General features: G+C 42.6%; 1 protein-coding gene across 6 annotated transcripts in view; it reads left to right on the forward strand.

The window, feature by feature from the left end:
- The window catches only part of LOC147009968 (uncharacterized), a 220325-nt gene that overhangs the window by 35180 nt on the left and 165076 nt on the right, over positions 1-20069 (forward strand). For 2 of the 6 annotated variants that reach the window (XM_085863195.1, XM_085863196.1), the window contains one exon: positions 12244-19088. The exons of 1 other annotated variant lie outside the window; for it this stretch is intronic. In XM_085863195.1, coding sequence (XP_085719321.1) covers positions 12244-15125 — 2882 coding nt within the window. In that variant the 3' untranslated portion in view covers positions 15126-19088. Of the gene's footprint in view, positions 1-1973; positions 2366-5849; positions 10157-12243; positions 19089-20069 lie in introns of those variants that run through there. 3 more of the 6 variants (XM_085863199.1, XM_085863197.1, XR_015053068.1) reach the window with 3 other exon arrangements.

The raw sequence follows: 20069 nt of genomic DNA on the forward strand, positions 1-20069 counted from the left end.
TTTGTAAAAGCCTTCACAAGTTGTGCATCTGCCTTAAAGATGCCTGAGACCACTCAAAGTGATGAAAAGCTCTCCAAGTGTTCTCTTTGTGAAAAATCCTTTGCAACTTCTTCCTTTCTAAGGCTACATGAGATGATTAACACAGGAAATAAACCACACAGATGTTCTTTCTGTGAAAGAGCATTTCAATCTTCAACTTCGCAATGCAGACATGAAATGATTCACACTGGAGAAAAGCCGCACAAGTGTACCTTTTGTAGTAAAGCATTCACTACTTCATTTGCTTTAAGGACACATGAAATGATTCACTTGACACAACAGCCACACAAATGTTCTGTTTGTCAAAAATCTTTTCTGTCCCCAACACAATTAAAGAAGCATGAGAGGATTCACACAGCAGAAAAGCCGCACAAATGTTCTGTTTGTCGAAAATCCTTCGTGTCCTCCTTCAACCTAAGGAGACACGATTTTGTTCACAGGGGAGAAAAGCCCTACAAATGTTCTCTTTGTCAAAAATCCTTCATGTCCTTGTACGATCTAAATAGACATTATTTCATTCACAAAGGAGAAAAGCCACACAAATGTTCTGTTTGTCAAAAATCCTTTATTTGCTCATCAGAACGAAAGAGACACGTTTTGATTCACAAGGGAGAAAAACCGCACAAATGTTCTGTTTGCGAAAAATTGTTCAGATCACCATCCTATCTCAAGATACATGAGAGGATTCACAGGGGAGAAAAGCCACACAAATGTCCCGTTTGTAAAAAATCCTTCACATCTTCCTCCAATCTAAACAGACATGATTTTGTTCACAGTGGCGAAAAGCCGCACAAATGTTCTGTTTGTGAAAAATCGTTTATATTTCCATCCTACCTCAAGAAACACGAGATTAATCACAGGAGAGAAAAACTGCACAAATGTTCTCTTTGTCAAAAATCCTTTACATTCCCGTGCCACCTGAAGAAGCATGAGATGAAACACAGCAAGGAAAAGCCACATAAATGTTCTGTTTGTAAAAAATCCTTCACATCGTCATACGAACTTAAGAGACATGATTTTGTTCACAGTGGGGAAAAGCCACACAAATGTTCTGTTTGTGAAAAATCCTTCAGATGCAGGTCTGAACTAAACAGACATGAATTCATTCACAAAGAAGAAAAGCCACACAAATGTTCTGTTTGTGAAAAATCCTTCATATCCTCATCCAAATTAAAGAGACATGATTTGCTTCACATTGGAGAACAGTCACACAAATGTTCTGTCTGTGACAAATCCTTCAGATCTCCATTCTATCTCAAGATACATGAGATGATTCACACTGGAGAAACACGATACAAATGCTATGTTTGTGACAAATCCTTCAGATCTCCATCCTATCTCAAGATACATGAGAGGACTCACAGTGGAGAAACGCCACACAAATGTTCTGTTTGTAAAAAATCCTTTATATCCTCATATGACCTAAAGAGACATGATTTCATTCACAGTGGAGAAAAGACACACAAATGTTCTGTTTGTCAAAAATCTTTTGTACTCCCATCCCACCTCAAGAAACACGAGATGATTCACAGGGGAGAAAAGCCACACAAATGTTCTGTTTGTCAAAAATCATTTGCATTTCCATGCCAGCTAAAGAAACATGAGAAGAAACATCGTGGTGAAAGGCCACAGAAATGTTCTCTTTGAAAAAAAATCCTTTTCATTACCATGCCAGCTCACAATACATGATATGATTCACAGGGGAGAAAAGCCACTCAAATGTTCTGTTTGTGAAAAATCCTTCGTATCCCCATATGACCTAAATATACATGATTTGGTTCACAAGGAAAAAAAGCCAAACAGATGCTCTGTTTGTGAATAGACTTTCCACACATCAGCATATATGAATTACGTCTATATATATATATATATATATATATATATATATATATATATATATATATATATATATATATATATATATATATATATATATATATACATACTCATGAAAATATTCATATGGAAAGGCACACAACTGTTCTCATTGCAAGAAATGCTTCACATTGTCATGTTACTGAAAGAAACATGAAATTATTCACAAGGAAGAAAAGCCATCCAAATGCTCTTTTTGCAATAAAGCCTTGACATCTGTGTATTTCCCAAAGAAACATGAAATGATTCACACAGGTGAAAATCCCAACAAGAGTACTGTTTGTGATGAAGTTTTCACAATTTTGTTTTACAGTACTTAAAAAAAAAATACATGAGTTTAATCACACTGGGAAATCATGTCATTTGCTTCTCAAATGCACAAATACATCACAAAATTAATGACAAAGTAGTTGCCGAGAAAGCCAGACACCAAGTTGCTCAATACAAGGAGGTAAATGACCCCATAATGAATTATAATTTATCATAAATAAAGCTGATTGGAAAATATCATTGGACATCACTGTGAGCTTTTTTTTTTTTTTTTTTTTTTTTTTTTTTTGTATACCTTGGTCGAGGCTCGTATGAGAGCTAACACACAACTCACAGCAAGGAGGCATGAGACAAGAGGGGCGGGAGTGGAAGGGACAAAACAGTGGGGAACAGACACATTAGGTGAACTGTGGAAGGGAGAGGGATGGGGATGGGACGGGGAACATGGCGAAGAGAAGATGGACATTTCAGGGACTTTCAGGAAGGAAAGTAGGAGAAATGAAGGAAGTGGGCTTGGGTGGATTATCGGGGGTAGAAAAGATCGAGGATTTGGATGGGGGAAGATAAGAGGTGGTGGTGAACAGCTGTTTTGAAAGCCTGGAGGGAATAATGAGAAAGAATAGAGTGAGGAAGTTTATTCCAAAGGCAGGAAAAAAGAGGAATGAAAGAGTGAAGATGAGCAGTGATTCGTGATTTTGGTAGTTTTACCAGAAGGGGGTTGTTGGCGGACCTTGAGCGCCCTGTGGAAATGTGGTGGGGACAAATCGCAGAGAGAGCAGGGGGGGCAAGGCTGGAGAGGAGTCGGTAGAAGACAGAAAGACCACCGACCAACCTGCGGTGATTGAGTGAGAGGCCCAAAGACTCAGCTTCATTGCGGGAGATGCCGATGATCTTAAATGCCCTGGTTTCGACAGCGTGAAGCCGAGAAAGGTGGGAGGCAGAAGCACCAGCCCAGAGGGGAGAGCAGTACTCCATCAGGCTACGGACAAAAGCTTTGTAAGTGGTCAGGAGCTCAAGAGGGCCGAGGAAGGACTTAGCACGACGGAGGATTCCCAGTCGGCGACTGGCTTTTGAGGCGAGGTTGGAAATGTGACTTTCCCAGGAAAGGTCATGGCAGATAGTGAGACCTAGAAGCTTGAAAGAAAAGACTTCTTCCAGAGGATTGTTGAGAAAGTGGATGGGGGGGTTTTGTAAACGGTCCTTTCGAAGAGACATAGTGAGAGTGTGAGATTTGTCTGGATTGAAAGACATGTTCCACATGTTGGACCAGTTTGTGATTTTATCCAGATCTGCAGTGAGTGAAGAAGCTGCTGCTTGCCGGTCTGAGGGATGACAGATGGTACGGCAGAGGGTGGAGTCGTCGGCAAAGAGAAATAGAGGATTTTCCAGAGAGTCTGAGAGATCATTGATGAAAACCAGAAAAAGAACAGGGCCCAGAACGCTACCTTGAGGAACTCCAGCCTGCACAGGAAGAGGGGATGAAAGAACTCCATTTAGGGCCACACGTTGACTGCGACAGGAGAGGAAGTCTGCGAGCCATGAGTGGAGATGGCCTTGAATACCATGGGAAGAGAGTTTGGTGAGTAGGGCAGGGTGCCAGACTGTGTCAAAAGCACGTGATATGTCCAGGGATACGGCTCGGATTTCCTGTCTGGCATTGAGGACCTCCATCCATTGATGGGAGAGCAGAAGCAGCATATCCAGGGTAGAGTGACCTGGTCTGAAACCAAATTGATGATTGGAAATCAAGCCATTGGAGAAGAGGAAGGATTTCATATCTGAGGCGATGATGGATTCCATCACCTTGCTGATGATTGGGAGAAGGCTGATTGGTCTGTAGTTATAGGGATCTGTTTTTGCACCTTTTTTATGCAGGGCAGTGATGTTAGCAGATTTCCAAGCAGATGGCAGATGACCTTGGGCAAATGAGAGGGTGAATAGGACAGAGAGAGGGTGAGCAAGAGCAGAAGAGCAGGCTTTGAGGACACGTGGGCTGATGCCGTCTGGACCGGTTGCAGAATCTGACTCGAGGTTTGAAAGCAAGCTCTCCACCTTGTCAGGAGAAAAGGATACAGAGTCCAGGGACAGTTGGGTGCGACTGGGTAAAGTGGGTAGAGATAGTGATGGGTTTAGGACACAAGATTTAGCTGCAAACACCGAGTTTAGACATTCAGCTTTATCACGTGTGGAATCAGCAGTGCGGCCATTTGAGGTAAGGGAGGGATGGAGGGGGAACACACCAGAAACAGATTTGATTAAACGCCACCAGGATTTTGAGGAGGGAGAGAGGTTTGAGAGTTCAGACTTGAGATGAGAAAGATGTTGTTTTCTGGCTCTCCTGAGGGTAGATACACACTTGTTCCGAGCTTTGTGGAAAGAACTGAGATTGCCCTCAGTTGGGTTTGCTTTCCATGAGGCAAAGGCAAGTTGTTTCAGGACAACTGCCTCGCCACAAGCTTCAGTAAACCAAGGGCGGGAGGAAGGGTAAGACAACTGAACACGAGAGGGGATAAATCTGTGCATGAGGGAGAGCAAGTTTCTTTGAAAGAATTCCCAGGATGAGTTGATGTTTGAGAAAGTAGTGATAGGAGACCAGTCTGTAAGTTTGATGGCTGCTCGGAGACCCTGCCAGTCGGCTTGAGTGAAATGCCAGACTCGACGGCGGTGAGGTGGTTCTCTGATAACAGCCAGAGAGATGTCCACTTTAACAAGGACGTGGTCAGAAGAACCAATTGGAGCGAAGGAAGAGCAGCAGTTATTGTCAGGGAAATTTGTCAAAATCAGATCCAGAAGAGATGGAGTACCATTGGTTGAGATCCGGGTCGGGAAGTTGACCGATTGAGTCAGTCCCAATGAGTCGTAGAAAGCTTTTGCTGAGGTGCCATGGCAGGTGAGAGAGGTACCCACACCTAGCCAACTGGTGTGATGACAATTGAAGTCACCACATAAGAGGAAGAGAGAGTTTGGATGAGAAGATAGATGGTCCATGTTTTCGGATAGTGAGATGTAGATGGAGTCATCACTGTTCGGTGGACGGTACAGTACACATATAAACATGAGGTGGGAGTGGAGGGGAAGCCGAAGCCAGAGGTATTCCTGGGGGTGTGGGGGAGTGAGAGCAGTGCATGGAGAGTGAGGAATAGAGTCTTTGATGAAGAGAGCAACACCTCCACCAGGACGAGGCTCAGGTCTGTCATACCGTAAGAGGGAGTAGCCAGGGAGAGATACTTGGGAGTCAGACACGTCTTGGGAGAGGAAAGTTTCTATTAGGCAGATAATGTCTGGTTTGTCAGTGGCAACCTGTATGGAAAGATCTGAAAGGTTTGAGCGAAGGCCCCGGATATTTGAGGTCCACACTTTTAATGAAGAGGAAGGGGAGGAGGCTTTGGGTGCAGGAGGGGGAGGGGGAGGGGAAGGGTAGGACAAGGGACGAGGGGGCAGGTAAGGAGGGTTGCTGAAGGAGTGTGGGGTATTGCAGAACAGCGAGGGGAGGGGGCCGAATGAGGAGAAAAGGCTCTGTGGTGCTGGGGGAGAGGGGGGACAAGAGACAAGGAAGAAGGCAGTTGAGGATTTGAGGAGGTGGAGTGAAGAGATGGAGGTGAGAGGGCAGTGGAGGGAGGCAGGTTGGTGGATGAGAGGGGGGCAACTTTGAGAAGGAAGAGTGAGGGGGATGAAAGGTGGGAGAAAGGTGAGGGGGGATTTTTGAGAGAGGTGAGAGGGAGGCTTGGAGGGAGAAGAGTGGGATGGTTGCTTTGAGAGTGAGAGTGAGGGGTGAGGGGGGTGAGTTGGCACTGAATTTGGAAAAAAAAGAATGTTTGATGGAAAGCGAGCATCCATGGCAAACTGTGGTTTTTAAAAGTTTTAGGTCAGAGATGCGATTTAACACAATTCTTGAAGGGTGCAATGAAGGCGAATTCAGAGCATGGAGAGAAGAAGCGCTGTAATAGTTGGATTTTTTAGGCAAGGAATGAAGGAGAGCTCGAAATGAGAGCAGTCTGTTAAAATAGCAGAAGAGTAGTGCATTGTGAAACAGTAAAGAGTACCACATGTGTGAGAGAGGAAGATGAAGCATTATAAGATCGTTTTTGTTGTTAAAAATAATGTATGAGAGAGTTCAACAGATTAGGTCTGATTCAACAACAATTCAACAGAGCTACTGTACTTATTACTTCCCCCACCAAATGTGGTTGGAGATTATGTTTTCATCCCTGTTGGTCTGTTTGTTGTTTGTTTGATTGTCTATGAACAGGATATCTCAAAAATGTATTGATTGATTCGGACAGGATTTGGTGGACAGGTTTGGTGTGTGACAAGGACAAATTGTTTATATTTTGGTGAAGATCTGGATCTTCCTATTTTTTAAAATACATTTTGAAATGATTCTTCATAATTAAGAGATGGAACCAAAAACGATATATTGCACAATATTTCAAAAAGTTTTTGACGTGTTATGACAAAACTTGGTGGATGAGTTGGTTAAGTGACAAGAACAAGTCGATTAGATTTTATTCAAGGTGCGTATGGAGATCTGGCCTATCAGTGGGATACTAAAGGTGACCTGATCAACCTGGAGGTTAAAGTAATGTATTCAAACCTTGGCTATTAGAAATATGGGATGAAGGGGAAAAATGTACTAAATATGGTGGATGAGATGGATAATGGATGAATTGGATGGATAATGGATAATGGATAATGGATGAATGGATAATGGCAACAGATGGATAATGAAATGAATGAACAGAAAAGAGGAGAAGAGCAAAACCAAGATGGGAACCTGCAAACAAGGAGGAAAGATTGAAAGAGGGTTCATGGCTGGAGACAAGATTGTGGTTTATGATGAAAGAATACATAGGGTTTGCTGTGAGCTACTGGCTCGAAACTATGGAGGGAAGAGTGGGGTTAAAGTAACTCAAAAAGATGGTTTCCGAGGAGTAAGAAAGATGATAAAATTTGTGGAAGTGAGCAGTCAGCCTTGGTTTTGGAAAGTCAACAACGATTTTGTTGTTTCAGAGACGTGTGCCTCCTGCAGGGTTTGGGTGGGTTGGAGAGCTGAAAAATGGAACATGAGAATCGGGAGAAAATAAGAGGTGACAAATCCAATTGTGATAGAAAAGCAGTAGGCCTTACGCAGACTTGCCTGAGCTGTCAAGCCTGGGTTCAAATCTCGACCCAGCTAAAAACTGCCATCATGGTATTTTCCATGCAGGTCGATTCTTCAAGGTACTCCGTCCCCCAAATGGACGTTAAACCGGATGTCCCATTTACTAGCACTAGTTGGTGACCGATTTTATTCATATTTAGCGCAAAGACAACACATGATGGTATACATATGTACATAATTTTGTTTCGCAATGCGATCAAAGATGGGCGACTGGTAGCCATTTTAGTTGGAAAAACCCGATGTTGAACACGTCCTCAACCATTTCTCCGCCATGCATTTACTGATGTGCAAACTTGGCACATGGATAATGAATGATGGCTTACATACACACGTCATTTTTCTTTCGAGATCAGATCCAAGATGGCCGACTAGCAGCCATTTTGTTACTTAAATGTGTCCCCAACCATTTTTGACATGCATGATCTGATTTTGTTCCAACTGGGCACAAGCACAGTACATGATGGTAAACACGTATACTTCACTTTATTTTGCGATCTGATAAAAGATGGCCGACTGGTACACTACTACTACTACTACTACTACTACTACTACTACTACTACTACTATGCATGCCCAACTAGGGGATGTAGCGACCCCCCATAAATGTTTGTCTTCCACCTTCTGCCAACATTCACGTGGGCTAAGGCCAAACTTGTTGGCACACTGGCGTAACCAAGACAGTCTTTGGCGTGTTCGAGGACGGTGCCAGGTTGGATCGGGTCGGTGACCATGGGAAAGATTCGTGGCAAATGGCAAGGAAATATGAGCCGGTCCATGCTTATTTAAATGGCAGATATGTCCAAACAGAGAATAGCATCTCCTTGCAGTATCGAGTGGGATGAGGCCTCGTCTAATGATCTCACAGATAGTCCTGTTTGAAACTTAGTCATACCATCGTACCCCAAGAATGTGACTTTGACATCACATGTAGAAAGCTTGTAAAGTGTGTTGGTCCTTTTTAAAAAGAGTCCATGTCTCACAACTATCGAGGAGAACAGGTTGGACGCATGTTCTGTAAATGCGGAGCTTTGATTGTAAATTAACAAATCTGTTGTTTCCAGCTGTTTCCAGACAGTGTCTAGTTTACCCATGACAGAGCCAGCCATGCCGATTAGTCTCTGTACATCAGGGCTACAGTATCCAGATGAATCAATGTTGGAGTCCAGGTACGTGAACTGGTCCACTAACTCCACAACTACACCAGAGATAGGTACTGGCAGGGGAGAAGGACCAATGGCAACATTCTGTACTTTAGTTTTTTGTAGTGAGGGCTTAAGGCCTAGCCTTTTGGCAACCGATTAAAAGTGGTTGAACACATCCAGCGAGAAAATAGGGTCTTTGACAAATAGGGCAGCATCATCTGCAGAGATTAGAATGGTGATGATTTCTCCACTGGAATTAATTCCAAGCTGGTCTGTACACTGAGCATTATCCAGTCCATGGCGCAGCAGAAGAGGGAGGAAGCAAAGACACAACCCTGACAAACTCCAGAAGACGTGGGGGAAAGGTGATGATAAGTCAGTGCCCACTCTGACGTGGGCTGTTGTATGTTCATGGACATTCCAGATCAGGTTCAGAAGTGATGATGGAACTCAATTGCCTCTCAGCACCTTTCATTGGGATGTTCGGTCAACAGAGTCAAATGCGGCCTTGATTTAATGGACGCTGAAATTCCCGATGAAGTTCTGCAAGAATACGAAGGGATAGTATGGCATCCGTTGTAGACCTGTTTGGAGTGAAGCCCGATTGCTGGGGGCATCTATGTTGTAGCAGGAGGGGGTGAATACGATCCAAGAGAACATGAGCAAAAACCTTCCCAGGGACTGATGGCAAGGTGATCGGGCGAGAGCTACTGCAGTTAGAGCGGGGGCCTTTTCCTTTGTCGATGGGGATTATTAGGCCATTTTTCCACTCAGCTGGAACATGACCAGAATTTCAGACATTTATAAAAAGCCAGTGTAATACGTCACATATTGGAGACTCAAAGACTGGTACTGGCGGCCATTTTAGTTGTTAAAAAAATCCCTGTATCAAACACGTCATTAACCATTTCTCGGACATACATTTACCGATCTTGTTCAAACTTGGCACATTGATAAAATGAATGATGGCTTACACACACATGTCATTTTTTTTCGAGATCAGATCCAAGATGGCCGACTTGAGGCCATTTTATTACTTAAACGGGTCCCCAACCATTTCTCGGACATGCACGGTCTGATTTTGTTCAAACATGGCACAAGCACAGTACACAATGGCATACACTTGCACCTAACTTTATTTTGCGATCTGATCAAATATGGCCAAATGGTAGACTGATTTCTTCTAGGAAAATTACAGTTTCCCAACCGTAATTTTTTTCAGTCTATAAGAAAACTATATGCTTGGTATAACGATGTTTTTTGTTGCAAGTGACATTATAATATTATTTTTTACTAAATAATAATGACTAACACAATAAAAATGTTGATTTAGTTGTAACACTTACCAAAGTTTCCATAGGAGAAGGTAGCGGGAGGTGATGGAGTTGATGGTTATTTTTAACCCTTTAATTCTGAAAAGTTAAGCACCCCATTGAAAAGTTAATCAGTGGAAAAACCTATCTTATGTATCATCACCACAGGAAGTAAGTGCCGTTGCACAATCACTAGACACTGTGATTGCTCCTTCGTTGCAGCGAATGAAGACCCTTGTTAAGCGGGAGATAGCCATAAATGAAACCATTCGTTGTAGCGAACCTTTGCTATACGAACATTCGTTAAGCAGGGGATACCTGTACTCATCTCAAAAACAACTTCAACATCAATACCGGTGAGTGGGCTTCAACGAGAAAGTGATAATGAAGAAACTGATGGAGAAGGAAAAGATTATATCATTCATGATGTTGGTGTTATCTACTTTGGTTAAAAGTTTTGTTTATAGACAGTTGTATTGAATTAATTTTAGTCCTGTTGATTTAGAAGTGGGTCAATAATTTTTCACACTTTTTTCATTTACTTCAATGTTAAATATTTTTATGTACCAGAACTCTAATTGAGAGGTTGCAGGGAAATGGACAAAAGGGTGTGTGGAAGGAAAGCGGAGGAGTGTGTGGGCAAGGGGAGCGCAAGGGATTGAGGGGAAAAGGATGGGTGTGTCTACTGAGTAATTCGGTATATTTATATTATTCAGTATCCTCTTAATATTTGTCTTTCGGGTTCAGATCTCCAAATGCACAGAAAAACGGGTGTGGGCTGCAAATTAATCTGTGTTCTGACGAATCTCAGATGTGTTTTGCAGCCAGTCCTGTACATTCTTTCCTTTCATATTTATCTTTTTGTGTGAGAGTGGGGAGCAGGGTTACAATAAACCTTTTTTTCAAATACTATTAGCCCCCGTTGGACTTCGTCCGAAATGGAGGCTTATGGATTTGGTCTCGATTTTTGTGTCCGTGCATGTGTACTTCTGCAACCATATCTCGGACATGCATTTACCGATGTTGTTCCAACTTGGTACACACATAATGAATGGTGGCTTACATACGCACATCATTTCTTTTCGAGATCATATCCAAGATGGCTTACTTGTGGACTGGCGGTCATTTTAGTTGTATATAAATATGGACTGGCCCTTCAACTCCATTCAACAAAATTACTAAAACAACGAGGGCAATGACATTTTATGTCTTTTTCACCCTCGCCGAAGGAGAGGGTATTGCATTTGGGTCTGTTTGTTTGTTTGTTTGTCTGCACAGAACTTTTGTGTTTTTCTCCGCAATCGCTTGTCGGATTGAGATGAAAGTTTCACCATTGGTGCGACTTGTCATGTAGAATGTTTTTATCTTAATTATGACGTCATAGGTCATGTAGTGTGGCAGCCATGTTGGAAAAAATGGAAACAAATTTGGACCTCTATATCTCTGAAACAGCACCAAGAAAAAAATTGAAACTTGGCGTATAGCAAGTACTTCTCATGTGGAATGTGATGTTTTTTTTTTTATCACACCATATGTGCCTTCATTATGATGTCATAATTCCATATGTAGAACGCTACATCCAATCAGTATGAAAATTTTTGAGGGTCATCTCGGGATAAAATGGTCCACAAATTTTTTTTTAATGATTCAATCGGTCACATGATTCAGCAGCCATACTATTTAAAATAAAATAAAAACCTTCAAAAATCTTTGAAATGGCTGAACCAGTCATCACTGCCAGCATTTATAAAGTGGTAGTTCTAATCATGTCTATTATTAATTACATAACTAATCAGTACATAAACGCCACAACACACCACACAAAACAAATCCTGGCAAGGGTCTGCAATCTCTGATTGCAATTTTTCTTGTGACTTTTTATTTGTGTGCATTCTTGACATTAAAGGAAATACTCATTTGTTTTAAATAAACCTGTATTAAGAGGACAACAATAAACTTATGTGAGGATTGAGAAAAAAACAACAATATTTTGTTATATTTTATGTAATCAGTTGTAGAGTAAGCCTGGAGTTGGCTTGGTGGTTAGGGTGGCTGGCTTGGGATCTTAGGGCCCTGAGTGTGAGCCCCGTTGGCCACTGAATTAACACCAGGTGGGGGTGACTCAGCCTGTCATCCTTCTGAGATTGGAGCATTGAGTATCAGTGTACTGGTATAGGGACATAGCATCAGGGGCATAGTTGTGCCCCAACAAAATGATATCTCCCCACCAGCTAAGCTGCCATACACAAGAAGAAGAAGAAGAAGAAGAAGAAGAAGAAGTTGTAGAATAGCATTATTCAGTAATGTGCATTCATAACGAAGGTAATGCATTCTACTTTTTCTGTGAGACAACAGTATTGAAATTGTACTGCAAAGAATAGTAAATGGGATAATTTTTATAAACACATGTGTTTTTGTCTTCGTTTTCTTTCTTATGTTGCAGAGACATCTGTGGAGTATCCTGTAAACTTGTGTTCAAGTCGGGCTCGGCCGTTTTCATGCACCGAGATATTACAAAATAACAAGGACAAGAGAAGGAGAACCTCATTTGCTCTGAAGAAATGTGAAATGAATGGCATTGGTGAGAATGGACAACAAGGCGCTGTTTTTGAAAAAGCCTTCACAAGTTGTGCATCTGCTGTAAAGATGCAGGAGACCACGCAAAGTGATGAAAAGCTCAATAATAAGTGTTCTCTTTGTGAAAAATCCTTTACAACTTCTTCCTTTCTAAGCCTGCATGAGATGATTAACACGGGAAATAAACCAGACAGGTGTTCTTTCTGTGAAAGAGCATTTCAATCTTCAACTCTGGAAAGCAGACATGAAATGATTCACACTGGAGAAAAGCCGCACAAGTGTACCTTTTGTAGTAAAGCATTCACTACTTCATTTGCATTAAGGACACATGGAATAATTCATTTGACACAACGGCCACACAAATGTTCTGTTTGCAAAAAATCTTTTCTGTCCCCAACACACTTAAAGAAGCATGATAGGATTCACACAGCAGAAAAGCCGCACAAATGTTGTGTTTGTCGAAAATCTTTTATGTCCTCATACGACCTAAAGAGACATGAATTTGTTCACAGGGGAGAAAAGCCCTACAAATGCTCTCTTTGTCAAAAATCCTTCATATCCTCGTATGATCTAAATCGACATCATTTCATTCACAAAGGAGAAAAGCCGCACAAATGTTCTGTTTGTCAAAAATCCTTCATTTGCTCATCCGAACTAAAGATGCATGAATTCATTCACAAGGGAGAAAAACCACACAAATGTTCTCTTTGTCAGAAATCCTTCATGTCCTCATACGATCTAAATAGACATTATTTCATTCACAAAGGAGAAAAGCCGCACAAGTGTTCTGTTTGTCAAAAATCCTTCACATCCTCATCTGAACTAAAGAGACATGATTTGATTCACAGTGGGGAAAAACTGCACAAATGTTTTGTTTGTGAGAAATCCTTTAAATCTTCATCTTACCTCAAAATACATGAGATGATTCACAGGGGAGAAAAGCCACACAAATGTCCCGTTTGTAAAAAGTCCTTCACATCTTCCTCCAATCTAAACAGACATGATTTTGTTCACAGTGGCGAAAAGCCGCACAAATGTTCTGTTTGTGAAAAATCGTTTATATTTCCATCCCACCTCAAGAAACACGAGATTAATCACAGGAGAGAAAAACCGCACAAATGTTCTCTTTGTCAAAAATCCTTTACATTCCCGTGCCACCTGAAGAAGCATGAGATGAAACACAGCAAGGAAAAGCCACACAAATGTTCTGTTTGTAAAAAATCCTTCACATCCTCATACGAACTTAAGAGACATGATTTTGTTCACAGTGGGGAAAAGCCACACAAATGTTCTGTGTGTGAAAAATCCTTCATATGCAGGTCTGAACTAAACAGACATGAATTCATTCACAAAGAAGAAAAGCCACACCAATGTTCTGTTTGTGAAAAATCCTTCATATCCTCATCCAAATTAAAGAGACATGATTTGCTTCACAGTGGAGAACAGTCACACAAATGTTCTGTCTGTGACAAATCCTTCAGATCTCCATCCTATCTCAAGATACATGAGAGGACTCATAGTGGAGAAAAGCCACACAAATGTTCTGTTTGTAAAAAATCCTTCATATCCTCATACGACCTAAAGAGACATGATTTCGTTCACAGGGGAGAAAAGACACACAAATGTTCTGTTTGTGAAAAATCGTTTGTGTTCCCATCCTTCCTCGAAAAACACGTGATGATTCACAGGGAAGAAAAGCCACACAAATGTTCTGTTTGTAAAAAATCATTTTCATTTCCATGCCACCTGAAGAAACACGAGATGAATCACAGTGGGGAAAAGCCGTACAAATGTTCTCTTTGTAAAAAATCCTTTATATCGTCATACGACCTAAAGAGACATGATTTCGTTCACAGTGGGGAAAAGCCACACAAATGTTCTCTTTGCCAAAAATCCTTCATCTGCAGATCCGAACTAAAGAGACATGATTTCACTCATAAAGGAGAAAAGCCGCACAAATGTTCTATTTGTCAAAAATCCTTTATATCCACATCCAAACTAAAGAGACATGATTTGATTCACAGGGGAGAGAAGCCACACAAATGTTCTGTTTGCAAAAAATCTTTCATGTCCCCATCCCCCTTAAAGAAGCATGAGATGATTCACAAGGGAGAGAAGCCACACAAATGTTCTGTTTGTCAAAAGTCTTTTATATCGTCATACGAACTGAAGAGACATGATTTGATTCACAGGGATGAAAAGCCACACAAATGTTCTGTTTGTGAAAAATCCTTTATATCCTCATATGACTTAAGACGACATGATTTCATTCACAGGGAAGAAAAGCTGAACAAATGTTCTGTTTGTGAAAAGACTTTCAAAACATCAGCAGATTTGAAGACCCATGAAAATATTCATGAGGATGCAAAGGAACATTTCTGTTTTCATTGTAACAAATGCTTCACATTGTCATCTTACTTAAAGAAACATAAAATGATTCACAAGAGAGAAAAGCCACTCAAATGCTCTTTTTGCAACAAAGCCTTCACGTCTGCGTATTGCTTAAAGAAACATGAACTGACTCACATGGGTGAAAATCCCAACAAGTGTTCCATTTGTGATAAAGGTTTTACAAGTTCGTATTACTTAAAAATACATGAGTTTAATCACACCAGGAAACCAACACTTCATTTGCATTTCAAATGCACAAATACATCACCGAAGATAAAAGAAGAAGGAGTTGCCTGGCAATCAAGACACCAACCAACTCAAGACCAGGAGGTAAATGACCCCAGAATATGCAATTAACGTAAGTAAAGCTGATTGGAAAAGATGATTGGATATCACTGTGAGCTATTTATTTTATTTTGTATTCAAAACTTGTCTGTTGGAAGAATGGAACAGAAGGAAAAGGGTTCTTCATATGATTGTGGAAACAGGTGAACAATGCAATGAATGAACAGTAAAGTGTAGATGAACAAAACCAAGATGGGAACTTGCAACCAAGGAGAGATTTAAAGAGGGTTAATGATTGGAGAAAAGATTGTGGTTTGTGTTTTGTTTGTTGTTTTGTAAACATAGGAGAGGCTCGTGCAAGAGTGAGTACACTCAACGAATCAAGACATAACGGATAAAAACAGGGCACAAAACATGTAAGCATGGAGTGCACAAGATAGATACAGAGGGAAACTCCAACAAGGGGAAACTGGAAAATTAGAAGGAGGGGAGATTTGAGTGGGGTTAACGACGGTAGAAAAGATCATGGAATTGGGACGATCTGAGATGGTGGCGAACAACCGTCTTGAAGATCTGGAGTTAAGAATGAGATTGAAGAGGACGTGGAAGTTGATTCCACAGATGGGAACAAAGAGGAACAAATGAGTGGAGGTGAGCAGTGATCTTGGATTTCAGTAGTTTCACCAGAAGGAGGTTGATGGTGGACCGTGCCATGCAGAAACCTGGGGTGAAGGGGACAAAGCACGGAAAGAGCAGAGGTTGCAACACCAGAAAGGAGGCAGTGGAAGACAGAGAGACCTCCGACCTGTCTGCGATGGTGAAGTGATAAGCCCATGGACTCAGCATTAACGTGAGTGATTCCAATAATCTTAAAGGTCTTGGTTTCCACAGTGTCAAGCTGAGAAAGATGGGAGGCAGGGGAGGCATCCCAGAGGGGAGAGCATTACTCCATCAAGCTGTGGATGAAGGCCTTGTAGGTGGAGAGGAGTTCAGGTGTGCCAAGGGAGGACGTTATATGACAGAGGATGCCCAGTCGGCGACTGGCTTTGGAGGCAATAAGAAGTAAAAAGAATCTTATTGCTACAGAAGAGCAGTAGGCCTTATGCAGACTTGCCTCTGAGCTGTCTGGCATGGGTTCAAATCTCGAACCAGCTATGAATTGCCATCCTGGTATTTTGCATGCAGTTAGATTCTTCAACGTTTTCTCCGTCCCTTGGATGGATGTTAAACTGGGTGTCCCATTTGCAAGCACTCGTTGGTGGACGTCAAATATCCCACATTGTCCTGCACGAAGAGTAGGTGAGCTGTTGCTCACACCATGAACAAATTACAAATTTCTGCAGTTTCAGTCGAGTATCCTGTGTCGGATTAGTGATCTGTCCAGATTGTAAGCCCCAGCAACCTAGCCAAAGAAAGTACCTCGGCAACACTGTGCATGTAATGGCGCAAGGAGGAAAATAAGATGAATAAATATTGTTGTGGGCCGGGGGTCAGTTGCGAGAACAACCGCTAGGTGGGGAAGTTTACGCCGTCTCCCACCAGACTCCCCGGAATTATAGGCCATCGCTCTGGATAACTCCGAAGCCGGCAGGTCGATTAATCGACCGTGAAACACCAATATCTCGACCGCGTGGCGTAGGGTTATTTGTCTCGAGCCAAAGTACCTCAGTAACCATGCAGTCTTGGCTACCGGGGATTCATGCCCTCGGCACGTCTTTCTCGAACCGGGTCACTCTACCGACTGCGGTAGAGTTCCAAATACTGATTACCAACCCCGGCTTGGTTTCAGCCGAGCGGAAACTGCCAAAGCCGTGCCGGCTCGGATTATTGGGGATGAAACCCCGTCTGAACTCAGGCCTGGACCATGCTGGACCAAATAAAGAAAGGACGAAAACGAACTGAGAACATTTCTAATAAATTTATTTACAGTAAATAAAAGACAAGAGAGGCGAGACTTAAAGTGAATATTCAATGCAAGTATTTACAATGGGCAAAAACACTGATGCAGTTCTACTTACAAAATGGGCCCACATGCAGACACACACAAATGAAAAGAAAACCCAGAGTCTTTATTGGATCCTAGCAGATGTGGAGAAAGACAAGCTGGTGGTCAGAGTTTGGTGGGTACCTGACCGTCGGAGGGAGGGCGTGCTCTGCGATGCGGCACCTGACAAAGGTCGTTGGTCTGATACCCAGTCACACGTGGGGGACTCGAGACTCGTGGCGCAGTTCAGGTGGTGAATAATCTGGGACCACGGAGGGGGGGTCAGGGTCGCTCTGTCCTTCTTTGTAGAGGGCCAGCAGAGACACGTTCACCGCCTCGATGGCCCTCTGCTCAACCCTCGTGACAGCAAAAACCCCTTCGTACAGCAACGTAGACCTCCTGTGAACTCTCGCGCAACCCACCAACGATAACGACACTGACAACGACACACGACCTTCCGTCCACACCACTCCCCTTTTTCCACACCTCTTGTGGCACTGCCCGGGATATATCCCCTCCCTCATTGGAGGTCCCTCATCGGCCCACGGCCGCACCCTTCCGAGGCGGAGCCGTGGCCCCTGCTCGGTAGCCCTCAATATTTATTGTGGCCACGTGGCCTCGCTCACGCAGAGAGTAACAGGATCTGCCCTGAGAAAATCGTTCTACCAGAGGAGTTCGTCTGTGGGGATGGAGCGTGATGGGCTGGTTGGGTCGCGCAGATGGGATGGTAGATGTATGGGATGTAGATGGCTGATGTAATAACCTAACTAAAGACGTTACAACGCACGTTTTCGAGTCTCCCACTAGACAAAAAGGAAAGGGACCTGTCTCACACGTACTCACTGGCATAACTAACTTTGGGACCTGAATGTTGAGTGCGCATGGTTTCCAGATTCGTAACAATATTATATGAGGATATTAAAAGTCACACAAAATATATTTTCCATGAAATGTTAGAACTTATTTAATCCTCATAAGTTGTACATCATCATATTCACCACTGCAAGTGATAGCATCAGTCTTGGCATGAAGCGAACAGGAAGGGTGAGCTTCACAACCACACACATGCTCTGTTTCTTATGTAACAGACTCGTATATTCATTTAATTGTGCTTGGGAAAGGTTACATTTGCTGTTAAGTTTCCAGTTAAGTAACACCAACAACAACAACAACAAAACACGAGGAGTGAAAAGGCAAAGGCATTGGGGGAACAGAATAAAAAAGGAAACAGATATTTGGACTTCTCTTGAGCTGCCACGCTCTTTTTCGAGGATTGCATATCATTTTAAAACTGACATTCACAGTGATGGAGAAATCTGGGTCTTCTGTATGCAAACCTGTGAAGGTTTAATGACTCATCAATCCTATTGACTCATCAACTTTCACCCGCTGTGCGTTGCTCTGTGGGGATTCAGCTTCTCTTCTTATATCTATCCTTTGAGGTATTCTTCTCCACTGAACTCCCTCAACTATTTGTTGGACCTGCCTGTCTGCCATTGCACTTCACTTGTTTTCTCAGTGACGATATAAAAGCTGCTGCTTGTATTACCTCATTGGCACCATTTTGGGGATTTATGCGCCATTCTGAGAAGGCACTCGGTATGTTGACTGGTGTGTACTCTCCGAACTTATTCATCCCTCAAACCTCTCTTGTCCTTCAACGAAATCATCCTTTTCAGCTCAGAGTTCTGGTCTTCATCTGCGGTACATCTGTAATGGCAGATTGGGCTTTCATCTATGCTTTGGTGATTCTGGAATTCACCTTCTGAGGACTTTTAAAAAATATGACTGCCTATGTTGGTTTCACAGTTTGGGCGCACCTGGATTTTGAACATTCCAGGGGGGCTCACCGCTGACCTTTGATCCATTTATGACCCGCTGGGTTTAATTTGCAAACTGCTTGATTAAGCTGAGTTGCCATGTCGAGAGTCGTTATGAGTTTTTGTTTAGCTGCATTGGATTATGATGAAAGGCATTTACTGATACATTTCATTAATATTTTTGCGCTTTAGGTAGACATGAGGAACTATTAAATATTTCTTATAACATTACCCATCTGTCTCCTTTCTCATGTTTGTTTCAACCAAAAACAACACTAAAAGCACACATCAGTGTTTATTTTCTGCCACGACGCCCTCCAGGAAACCATGATGGTTACCAGTGCACTCGCTGTGATGCCTTGAGGTCGACTCTTCACAGAAATTGGGGGCTCGTCTGGGATATGAAACCAAATTGCCAATAATACATTGACAAGTGGAAAACCAAGTGAAGCCAACAAACGTTCATACTGGTCTTTGATGAAAAGAAGTTTGTTGAGTCGCCAGATGAGGAACAACTTGGTACATGAAAAAAAGAGCTTCTTGAATTGGCTAAATATTGTAATCTGGAGGTTAGAGCAACTCTAAACAGAGCTGAAATTCTGTCATTTGAGGTAAACTATTTGGTTGAGGAGAAGAATTTGGAGGAATCAGCATTTCAATTGTTAACAGATGAGACACCTGAAAGTATTGAGTTGTGATAATTGGAGATCAGGTCAGGTATGGGAGCATGCGCCAGAGCAGCACGTCGCTGCGTCCACTTTCCGCCGGTACTCCAGGGGCCTCCGTCTGGCCATCCCCCAGGCAGATGCCTGGCCCATCCCCATCTACTTGAGAAGTCGATCAACCTGCTGCAACCACGAGGCACGTGGGTGGCCCCATTGGCCTCCTCCACTCAGGAGAATCCCTCGCTGAGAGAATCTGGTGAGCAGGATCAGCATCTGTAAAATGAGCCACATGTCCATACAGCCGCAGCTGATGCCCACGGATTATGCAGGAAACAAATCTCATTTGAGTCTCTCAGCAACTGCTCGTTGGACACAAAGTCCGACCAGTGAGAGCCAAGGATTCTCCGAAGAGACCTGGTACCAAAGGAATTAAGTTTCTCAAATCCCTGGTCAGAGTCCAAGTCTCACATCCATAGAGCAAGACTGTAAGCACCAAGGACCTGAAGACTCAGACTTTCGTCCACAGGCACCGGCAGCACCATACCCC

The sequence above is a fragment of the Eptatretus burgeri genome, chromosome 17 (assembly GCF_056783735.1).
Source record: "Eptatretus burgeri isolate ZD-2024b chromosome 17, Ebu_testis_v1, whole genome shotgun sequence".
Classification (NCBI taxonomy): domain Eukaryota; kingdom Metazoa; phylum Chordata; class Myxini; order Myxiniformes; family Myxinidae; genus Eptatretus; species Eptatretus burgeri.